Here is a 12,061-nt window from a genome sequence, read left to right as displayed (position 1 = left end):
ATACCTTGTGTTATATAGCAGTGATTGTAGTTAGCAAAAAATTAGTCTTGCTTATCGGTGAGCAGTTGTCAAGCATTACCTGTCTGAATTGATGTTGGCCCCTTGCTGTAGTTAGTAGTCACTTCTCTCCAAATAGAGCAGGTAATATATATCACAGGTCTCTAGCCCTGCATGTTAATTTCACATTGGCATAGTGCACATGGAATTACTTCATGGTAATAAAATCCTCATGAAGTAAAAATAATAATCTTAGCAAGATCATTAGCAATAAATAGCATTAAATTGCTAAGATCATTAGCATTAAATAGTCTTAGCAAGCGAAAAAACTAGCCACTGTTAATTAGTTAGTTAAATGTTTAGAAGCATTTGCTTAAGTGTGATGGTGGCTAATAGTCAATGTTCCACTTTCTTTTTTGTCATTTTATGCATATAAAAATCAGGGCCTGGGGTAATGCTGCATGGTATATTAAAAAAGAATTTGACTAAAAGTCACAGGAAAAAAATGCGATACTTGTGAAACTAGATCTTAAACTGGAAATTGCTGTCCAAGTAGAGATTTTTGTTGGAGGAAGAATGGAATTAGAATTAGCTTATGAGACTCTTCCAAACTTTAAAAAAGTGTCATGAATGTATGTCACCTTAATTCCCAGGAATTGATTTAGAGATCATGTTTGCCAAGAGAATAGTAACTGATGTTAGTTGCTCCCTCATTATGTGCCAGGCCCTGTACTCAGCATCGTATGTGCCTGATGTCATTTTAACCTCCTCACAGCCCAGGGAGTTACAAATGAGAACACTGGGGTTGGTGAGGTTACGTAATCTGTCCACACCTAGTCGCTGTCAGAATCAGACTGTAATCAGGGCGGTCGGGTATCAAACTGCAGGCCCTCAGAACTCTGCCACTATGCTGTTTACTGTTATGCTAAAATGGATCCCCATTGTCTTGTGACATATGACTAATTTAGAGACTGATGCTGTGATTTTTTTAAGCCTACTTTATTTTTATTTCAGGCAGGCCTGCCCATTTTGTAGAAAAGTGGAGCTGGCCTGAATGGAAAGCAAGAAATCACCAAAGTAAAAGAACCCAGAGGCACTGCATGTGCCACAAAGAATACGAATTCGAACAAAATGTTTTTTACAAGTATAATGACAACCATAACAATAAGGAACTTGAGAGTCTGACATTTTAAGTAACTTGCCCAAGGTCATGGAATTAGTAAGCAGCAAAAACTGGGACTTGTATCCAAGTGTTCACTGTCTTAGTATTAAACTATATTAATTAAGGTCATGGGCACATGGTTTCAGGACCACATGTCCTATGAATATTAAGTTTTTATATGTGCATGTTAGTGCATATACACAATTGCAAAGTTTACAGGGATGGACTTAACAGTTTTCTTTCTTCAGAGATCTGCCTGGTATGTGACTGATGATGCCCTTGGTTCAACAACACTGTGGAAGATTCTTTTTGTATTTTATTTACTCAAAATAAACCTATAGAAACCTATTTCTGGTTTTAGATTGAATGCTAGGGTTCCAGAAATCTGCCATTGAACACTTTTGTTGATTGAAAATGTTTTCTGCCTCACTTCTGTGCCTACTTCTCTCGTTTCCTCCAAGATCAGCAGACAGAGAGAAGACTGGAAATGCAGTCTTCATGCCGAGGTCTCTTCCCTAACAACATGTTCTAGCATTACCAGTTCAGCTGCTGAGTCCTCTATAAAAGAGGCTGCCCACATGTCTGTTTGGCCCGGCCTCACGGTGTTTAGGAAGAAAGACAGCAGGAATCCATGATGTGTCAATGGTGGAAACCCAACTCTTTAACCCCCCAGGCCTGAGAAGAAGACGGAGGCAGTGATGCTGCAGGAAACACAGAAGGAGGGAAGCGGGGGCAGATTCTGTGTTAGTGCGCACATGTGGTTTCCAGAAGAGCCCAAACTTCTGACTCAGCAGCCTGACCAGAATGTCAGCTCCTCACACATGCAAGTTATGTAACAAAACCCTGTCAAATGAATGTGCCAGCAAGTGAGAACCAGGACACTCCAGAACTAGGACATAGTGATTTAACTCCATTTATCCACAAAGCCCTGAACCTGCCCTTCAAAATATGTACAGCAAAGTGTTTTTAGGCAGTTTGTACATTGCATTACAGCTCTTTCTGCCTAGGGCTTGCAGGGCTTTAGGAAATAATTTCTACTAGAAAACGATCTTTGATCTTTTAAGGTACATATTTTTTAAGGTACAGTATTCTTAAAGCAGATGTTTATTATGATTCTTTTGTCACTCTTATTCTCAATTATAACTTAAGCTTCCTGATGGTAGAGGTCATCATTTCTGCTTCCTCAGAAGTTTGACTTTATCTAACTCAAGGCTGAGTCAGTCTCAGTATAAGCTTATTGAATGAATAAATAAATGACACCTTGGCTTAGAAAGTGAATGAAGGTGAATGACTAGATGGTCATTTATTCAGGTGCTGGTCAGATCTAATCTTGTTTATTTCCTGGGGATTAATAAGGTCAATGAATGAAAAGATGTTCAACATCATTAGTTGTTAGGGGTGTGCAAGTAGAAACCACAGCGCAAAATCACTCTATATTCACTAGAATGGCTATAAAAAAAGAGATGGACAACAACAAGCGCTGGTGAAGAAATTAGAACCCTCATACACTGCTGAGTATGTGCTTTATAAAATAGTTTGGTATTTCCCCAAAAAGTTAAGTAGAATTATCTTATGTCCAGAAATTCCATTCCTAGGTATATATCAAGAGAATTAAAAATGTAGGTCTACATGAGAACTTGTACATGTATGTTCATAGTAGCATTATTCATCATAGCAAAAAATGGAAATCCATCAACTGATGTCTATGGTATTATTACAAGGGAATATTATTCACCCATAAAGTTCTGACACATGTTAAGGCATGGAAAAATCTTAAAAACATTATGCTAAATGGAAGAAGGCAGACACAAAAGGCCATATATAGTATTATTTCATTTATATTAAAACTCTACATTAACAAATCCAGAGACAGAAAATAGATTGGCTATTTCCAGGACTGGAGGTAGGGGAAAACAGAGATGACTATTATGTGTTTCTTTTTGGAGTAAGGAAAATATCCAGGAATTAGACAGTGGTTATGGTTGTGCATCTTTGTGAATATATTAAAAAACCAGTGAACTGCACTTTTCTTCCCTTCATTAAACGTTTTTGACTTCTGGCCAAGAAGGAAGCATAGTTAGATACACTGTGCCTCCTCGCACAACCAAAAGAAGGACAACAACAAGTTTAAAAACTAAAAACAACCAGAACTGCCAGAAAATAGAACTGTATGGGAGTCTGACAACCAAGGAGTTAATCCAGACTGGTAGGAAGGGCAGAGGCAGTCAGCCAGGATGGAGAGGCCTCAAGGCAAGGCGGTGGCTGGCAGAGTATGTGGTCCTATATTTGCATGTGGATAAACCAGAAGGAGTATGGGGAGCAAGACAGACCATGCAACCCAGGGTTCCAGTGTGGGGAAATAAGCCTCAAAATCTCTGACTAAAAAACCTGTGGGGGTTGAGGTAGTGGAAAAACTCCCAGCCTTTCAGGAGAGTTCATAGGAGAGACCCACAGGGTCTTAGAATGTACACAGACCCACCTACCTGGGAATCAGCACCAGAAGGACCCAATTTGCTTGTGGGTAGCGGAGGAAGTGACTGAAAGCTGGCCCAAAGCTAAGCAAGGAGCATTGTTCCTTCTCTGACTGTCCCCTCCCCACCCCACATAAGTACCACAAAGCAGTGACCTGGGTTGCCCTGCCCTGGTGAATATCTAAGGCTCCACCCCTTACTATGTAAAAGGCTTACCATGACAAAAAAAAATATGGCCCAAATGAAAGAACAGATCAAAGCTCTAGAAAAAGTACAACTAAGTGACAAAGAGATAGCCAACCTATCAGATGCACAGTTCAAAACACTGGTAATTAGGATGCTCACAGAAATGGTTGAGTATGGTTTTGAAATAGAGGAAAAAATGAAGGCTATGAAAAGTGAAATAAAGGAAAATGTACAGGGAGCCAGCAGTGATGGGAAGGAAACTGGGACTCAAATCAATGATTTTGGAACAGAAAGAAGAAAATAAACATTCAACCAGAACAGAACGAAGAAACAAGAATTCAAAAACATGAGGAGAGGCTTAAGAACCTCCAGGACAACTTTAAATGTTCCAACATCTGAATCATATGGGTGCCAGAAGGAGAAAAGGAAGAGCAAGAAATGGAAAGCTTATTTGAAATCATAATGAAGGAGAACTTCCCCAATCTGGCAAAGGAAATAGACTTCCAGGAAGTCCAGGAACCTCAGAGAGTCCCAAAGAAGTTGGACCCAAGGAAGCACACACCAAGGCACACCATCATTACATTACCCAAGATTCAAGAGAAGGAGAGAATCTTAAAAGCAGCAAGAGGAACAGAGACAGTTACCTACAAAGGAGTTCCCATAAGACTAGCAGCTGATTTTTCAAAAGAAACCTTGCAGGCAAGAAGGAGCTGGCAAGAAGTGTTCACAGTTGTGAAAGGCAAGGACCTACATCCAAGATTACTCTAACCAGCAAAGCTCTCATTTAGAATGGAAGGGCAGATAAGGTGCTTCCCAGATAAGGTCAAGTTAAAGGAGTTTATCATCACCAAGCCCTTATTATATGAAATGTTAAGGGAACTTATCTAAGAAAAGGAAGATGATCAAAAATATGAACAGTAAAATGACAACAAACTGACAACTATCAACAACCAAACCTAAAACAAAAACAAAAACTTAGCAAACAACTAGAACAAGAACAGAATCACAGAAATGGAGATTACATAGAGGGTTATCAGCAGGGAGGTGGAAGGAGAATGAGGGAAAATGTACAGGGAATAAGAAGCATAATTGGTATGTACAAAATAGACAGGGGAGGTTAAGAATAGTACAGGAAATGTGGAACCCAAAGAAGTTATATGTACAACCCATGGACATGAACTAAGTAGTGGGGGATGCTGGTAGGACAGGGGGTGCAGGGTGGAGGGTAATAAAGGGGGGGAAATGAGACAACTGTAATAGCATAATCAATGAAATGATTTAAAAGAAAAAATAACATTTTTATTGTATGTTTTCTGTTACCATTTATCCCTCTATACCCTTTTCCACCTCTACCAACCCCCTCCATGTCCATGAGTCCTTTCTCTTTTTTTTTCAACAGTGAATTTTATGGTATGTGAATTTTAGCTCAATTTAAAAAAGAGAAAAATTAAGGTCAGTGAATAGTTTCATAAACCTTTTCCATTCTGTTCCTTCTTTTGTATCTTTTTCTTTTATTTCTTTTGAAATGAGGAACCCATAATTTTGAAATGACTTTAATAAAGACTATCATTCATTGTATCTGAAAATGAGACATCTCTATAATCTCCATTTTTCTCTCTCCCAAGACTTTCCTGCAAAATTATTGTTACTGATATTTCATCTTATAAGTTTGAATTTGATGTCTTAATATATGTTTAATGAAACAAAATATAATATGGTGACTAATCTACATTAAGTGCTTTCTGATGCTTAAATTATTCTAGAACTTTTAAAATTTTATAGTTATTTATTTATAACATCTTTAGTGAGGTATAATTGACACATAATAACTTGCATATCAAGGATATAACTTGACAAGCTTTAACATATGTATGTAATCATGCGACAATAGCACAATCGAAATAGTGACGACATCCATCACCCTCAAAAGCTGCCTTGTACCCTTTGTAATCTCTCCCACCTGCCCCTCCCAACACCACTCCCAAAAGTTAGTAACTTTTTGTCTAACTTCCTTTACTTAGCATAATTATTTTAATACTTATTCATAGTTATTTTGATGTTATGCACAATGTATTCCTATTTATTGCTGTGTATTGTTCATTTTTTGGATAAACTACAATTTGTTTATCCATTTGCCTGTTGATGAACATTTGAGTTGTTTATAGTTTTGGCTATTGAAATAGAGTTGTTATAGACATTGTATGCAAGTATTTGGATGTAGATTTCCTTTTCTCTTGGGTAAATACCTAGGGCTAGAATGGCTAAATCACATGGCAGGTACGTATTTGATTTTTTAAAAAACTGTCTAAACTCTTTTCCAAAGTGATTTTGTCATTTTACATTCTCACCAACAGTGTATGAGAATCCCTCCTTCAAACAGAAACCTCTGTAGATGAAAAGGAAGACAGAGCAGAGAGTTAGACAATCCATCTAGAGAGGAGCTGAAGGGCCAGGCATGAGTGCTTTGAAAAACAATGAAGAGGGAAATAAATGAAACCACTATTTGATGTTGCTTAAATGTGTCTGTTTTTAAGCATCTAATTTCCAAATGGTAAACATGAAGCCTAAGACTCCCTTCCTTTTCTGCTATCTCACCCCGTTTCATTACAAACAGCGGGGAAGGACACAGCAGGAATAATACAACTGCTTCTGAAATGACAATGTGAGGAGCTAATTATAACCTCCTTCCACTTCTGGAGTACAAAAGCTTCAAATGTGGAGCAGTTGGCAGGTTGCACACTTAATTCCAATTAGTTCCTTCCTGGACTACTTGCTCACATAGCACACTGTGCACTGTTCAAGTTTATGGCCAAGTAAGTGGGGCCCGGGGAAAACTGGCTTAAGCAAAAGGGTGCATTTCCTAGAGAGGAGCTAAATTAGGCAGGGCCAGTCCAACAATGCGTCAATTCTCCTAATTATATAGAGACTAATGTACTGAAATATTTAATTAGGAACTTTCAAAAAGAGTCTGTATGGGCAGGGAAGCAGAATTATTTAAATGCAGGTAATGTTAAAAAGGCGCTATAAAGGCTCTCCACACAGCAGGTGACTTCCTACATGTTTTAGAACAGGCACTGTAAATCCAGTGACAGAAGCACAACACCAAATGACAACCATATGCATGGCTTAGTATTAGGTGACAATAAGGAGTGGTGAGGGTTATAGTGAACAGAAAAGAGTACATGCTTCTTTTAAAGTTACTTAATCTCTAATAATTATCTTGTAATAAATACAGGTCAAGTGTTGCCAGATCTGATTTTTCAAAACAGGTTTTTTTAGATAAAATCAAATTTTAAATGTTAGCAATAAATTTAAAGTTTCTTAAAAAAACACAGTGTGGATCAAAAAGAACACATGTGCAGACCAGTCAGGGTTTGTAGGCTGCCAGTTTAAAACCTCTGTCAGGGGTTTCTAGATCACCTCTTCTCCTATGGTCGTGCCTTTGTCAATACCATTCTTAAAATATGGGACTTATTATATGGGGTTGAACCTGGAACAGTAGGACATGGAATTAGCTCTCTTGATCTGTACACTGGATGGCTACTGAACCACCCAAACACTACATCAGCTTTTATTTTTGTTAGAAGCGAACTTATCAGATATCAAGATAGCTATGATTCTCCTTGTTCCCCCCACCCCCCACGTTGATTAAGTCAGGTTTCCCTAAATCTGCCTCTAAGTGAAACTGGCTATTTGAACCCAAGGCCATTTTATATATGCTCCATTAAATTTTACCCTATTATTTTCAGCTCAACATATAAAGATCTGTGTTGGATCTCAGTGTTGTTGTCCACCCAGTACACTCTCTCTCTGCCTCTCTCAGAGCTCAGTTTGCTGTAGAACCATGGCTGGCTGTTGTTGAGTTGTTGGTGAAAGCCAGCTGAGATCATTGTCTTGGAGGAATGCAACTGTCGGCCTGAGAGTCCTGAGCAGACAGGCCTGGTGGGGCTCCACAGCAGCTGCTCTGGGGGCCAGGAGGGGATGTTGTGTGTGTGTGTTTTTTAACATTAGTGAAAAAAGACTTTATTTATTTATTTTTAGATAGAGAGGAAGGGAGGGAGAAAGAGAGGAAGAGAAACATCAATGTGCAGTTGCCTCTTGGGTGCCCTGAACTGGGTACCTGACCTGCAGCCCAGGCATGTGCCCTGACTGGAAATCGAACTAGCAACTCTTTGGTTCTCAGGCTGGTGCTCAATCCACTGAGCCACACCAGTCAGGCCAGGAAGGGAAGTTTTTACAGAGAGTGAGGGGAGAGGGCTGAGAGATAAGGCTTTTGATGAAAGCAAATTCTACCCCCGCATCTGTCTAAGGCTTAGTATCTCCATTATACTTGGAAATATAAACAACCCATTAATTCCTTGTTCACTTTCTCTTCTAGCACACGAATAATTAATAATTTTGCAGGTACTCTGAACTCCATCAATATTCTCCCCATTTTTTTTTCAGTAGAGACATGTATAGCATGTTTTTCTCATGTAGGTAGAACGCCATCAACATTAAGATTCTCACATTAGCTTTTAATCCTCATTGAGATGACACTGATGATAATAATATCACCCGGTTTTGTGTAACAGTTTGTGCTTTTCAAAGCACTTTCATGTAAATCTCTGAGTCCTGGCCGTAGCCTAAAGAAATCCCATAGGGGGTGTGCCTAGGTCTACTTGACAGGAGTTCACAGTCATGGACAATAAAAGAGGCCCCAGTGCCGCATGAATGCCATGCTTCCAGAGAATGACCAGCAATAGGCCCTGAGAGAAATCCATGGAAGAATTGTTGGTGTAAGGATTTCTTTTGGAAGTTTCATTTCCTTCTTAGTAAAGCTATTCTCAGATCAGCATGTTTTAGCTATTTTGATTCTAATTCAAGAAAGATGAGAACTTGGCTCTTCAAAACCTATGGTTAGCTCCCATCACGGTGTCCTGTATTAATTTCTTCTTTATGAGAAATAAAGGAAATCGAACTGGGTAGTTGACTCTGACATAGGAGACGATTGTTTGTTTTAAAATATGTCATATTGCGCCTAAGCCAGAGATTTAAAAATTATTTAAAGTAAGGTTCTTCAGATTAGATTTGCCAGAGATTTGTCTATTTTATTGATTCTACCAAAGAAAGAGCGCTTGGAAAAAAATCAATTAAATTGTTTTAACTTGTTTAAATTTATGAATGCATTTTAATATTCTTCTTGTATTTTCTATGGCTTTTAGAAATATCTTTTTCATTTTCTGTTCCATTTAATAAGAAATATATTAAAATCAATGAATTTCCTAGGATTAGATCTTGTGGACCCTGATATTTCTGTGCCATATTCATTTTATATGTGTGGCCTTTTTTATTGCCTCAAATACCTCAATGGTATGTAAAGGAGATTTTGGTTTACTAATCTTTGATTTAAGAATTATTTAGGAAGATACTTTTCTATTGTCCAAGTTGGAATTCTGTTTTTACTTTGTTCTTGTTCTTTCTGTCTTTGCCTATTAATGTCTAATTTTTCTTCATTTTAATTAGTTCAAAAGAATGGTAATTTCTTAAGGTGACATGAAAGGAGTTAATAAGAGTCAAATGGGCAACAATCAGTGCAGTGTTTGTTGAAGGAATGTATGAATCAAGACATTCAGTCAACACCGATCGACTCCTGTTGAATGCCAAGCACTCTGTTAGGAAGCGGAGAGAAACAGGAGGGGACTTGATCATGCTAGTGAATTAACTGAAGTGTATCCATTATCTTTAGACTCGGATTCACTACAAGGTTGGAACACACCCAGTAGGCTTGGTGAACCACAAGTCTGGGTTTCCCTCATGAATGGGATAATTGTACAATTAAGAAACTCTCCTGTTTTCCAATTATTTTAAATGAAACAATTATAAAAATCATGGAGGTGGGTTTTCTTGCAGCTAATGAGCCCTGGCTGAGGCTCCTCACTGCACGGACTCCTTACAAAGCTCTGGCACTGGGCTCATGTGGTCCTATTCTTTTGTCAAATTTGCAAAGGTAAGATTTTTAAATTCTTTTTCTTGAAGAGCTTCTCCTTGATCTGTTCCATGGCAACAGCAACTGTCCCTGCCATCTGTCTTACTAGGTAGCAATTTATTTAGAAGTCAGGAGATAATCTTTGTTGATTGTTTTTCCTTAGGAAGTGTATACATATCTGTGAATAGTCACCAAATATTACAACTTTATATATTTACATATATACTTAATGTTTCATTGGTGGCAAATATTATTCAGTGCCTCTAATTCCTTGAAAATCTTTCAGCTATTCTAAAATACAGCCAACAAACTAGATGGAATCTTTAAGGAATTGCTTCATTTATACCAATAATATTTGCCCTAAGATATAAACATGTACAGTGTTTGAAAAAGCCTGCAAGTTCTTCTCCAATGCTTGTAAGATTGTATAATATATTTTCTGTGATAAATCAATAACTGGCACTTGGTGTTTTGGAGACTAGAAAGGTGATGTTAACAGCAACCTCTCAGTGGTGACAGACTCAAATTCCCAAAGCACAGGCACAGAGAGAGTTTATCTTTTTGTAGCTCCAGCACCCAGGACAGTGCCTGGCATTCAGTAGGTGCTTAACAATATTTTTTAAATGAACAAGAGTGATGGGAAAGCTGATAGGAATTATAGAAAAGAGCCAGAGGGCTGGAGTTTCAGGCAGTCTGTTACAATACAAAACAATAACAAGACCCTTGACTGGGATCAGTTAGAGAAAATACTGCCGGAAAAGGGTGATTCTTCGTATAAGTAGAGACTTCCTCTACAGTGGACAAATTATAATGGCACTTTACTAGGACAATTGGAATTGACAAAGACTATTTTGTGAGGACTGGTAGATTGAGCAATTAATTAAGATCAATATATTAATTATGGAGAGAGGCCAGCACCAATTAAGTGGTTAAGTGTATCAATACCCTCCAAGGGGGGCCTGCGAGCACTGTGAGCATCTGGTGCCTGCGGGACTGCCGTGAGTGTGAAGGGTTAGACTCCACTCCACCATAGTAGGTGGTGGTGGTCGTGCGTGGGAATCCAGTATTTCTGCAACACTCGCACAATTAATCCCATGAAAAGAGTTTGGATGGGCGTTTTCAAAGTTTCAAACAGCTGACATGTTGCTTCTTTCTCCCCACCCCCGCCCAACAGCAAATGTACTTAGCAATTTCTACTCCCCTCTCCACCCTTGCCACTTCCTGCCTTAACTCCCCCTCTTTCCCACCAATGAAGTCAACATGTGATTTGAGCTCAAATTATCTCAAACTAATTGTATGAGAGCAATTAGCACTTAATTTCAACCTACCTCCTGCACATATGGTGGATGGTTCTGCTGCTAGAATTTCAATGCAGGACTTCTTCAAAATCTAAAAGGAAAGGAAATAAAGTCAAAAAAGCACAGCTTATTTTGTCAAAATAAAGGTTTGCTTTTAGTGACCAAGATAGGAACATTCAAAGACATTATGCTGCAGTGGGTGGGGAGTACTTTACTAGTGTCCTTAATGTCAAACATTCAATGAGCCAGCATTGTATTAGATGCTGCTGGGTGTCCCCAAAGCCATAAGAATTACTCATCCCTTTGTTCTTTCGGCAGATATTTATTGAGTCTATGATATGCCATACCTAGCTATGGGGAGTTTTAACCTCTCGTTGGGGAAAAAGGACTTATATCTGAAGAGATAAATAACAATGGCCGATCATATGCAGTAGGTACCAGAGCGAAGGAGCAGAGAGAAGGCCATGAAGTGCATGGTGGAGGCCACTGAGGTCTGGTATATTGGGACAGACTTCACCAAACAGGTGGGTGCTGAGGGTAGGACTCTGTCAGGTGGAGTGTAGTGAGTTAGAGGAAGACTGGGCTCCAGACAGGGAATGGCATGAGCAAAGGTGAGAAAGTAGAAATGCATAAATCTTCTTAGCTGGAACAAAAAGAGCTTGAAAAGTAGAAAAAAAAGAGGGATGCCAGATAAAGCCAGAGAGGAGGATGGAGAAGGCCCACCCTCTAGAGGATGGTTTTCAGGTTACTGTACTCTGTTCACTTTTTGTTAGAAGAGTCTGGAAAGAAGTTGTGGGGGAGGGTTTTGAAAGCTGCGTTGTTGTGCTCACTCTTCAGGGGGACCCTCCATGCCTTACTTAAGTGGAAACGTAGTCTTCCCCAAGTGAGTCTTGTAGGGTTGGGTGGAGTGTGTGGGGGAACCCTATAACTTCTTAGGGACTCAATAAAGAAGGCTTCTTCTGGCCAAAGCAGAGTTTCT

General features: G+C 39.0%; 1 protein-coding gene across 1 annotated transcript in view; it reads right to left on the bottom strand.

The window, feature by feature from the left end:
* ANTXR1 (ANTXR cell adhesion molecule 1) overlaps nucleotides 1-12,061 on the bottom strand; it is a 233,728-nt gene that overhangs the window by 142,115 nt on the left and 79,552 nt on the right. The window contains exon 9 of the mRNA XM_045827714.1: nucleotides 11,113-11,173. Coding sequence (XP_045683670.1) covers nucleotides 11,113-11,173 — 61 coding nt within the window. The remainder of the gene's footprint in view (nucleotides 1-11,112; nucleotides 11,174-12,061) is intronic.

Source organism: Phyllostomus hastatus, unplaced genomic scaffold, assembly GCF_019186645.2.
Source record: "Phyllostomus hastatus isolate PE091 unplaced genomic scaffold, TTU_PhHast_1.1 phas_scaffold_78, whole genome shotgun sequence".
NCBI classification, from domain to species: Eukaryota; Metazoa; Chordata; class Mammalia; order Chiroptera; family Phyllostomidae; genus Phyllostomus; species Phyllostomus hastatus.
The sequence above is the reverse complement of the archived record's forward strand: the minus strand, read 5'-3'. Positions and strand labels throughout refer to the sequence as shown.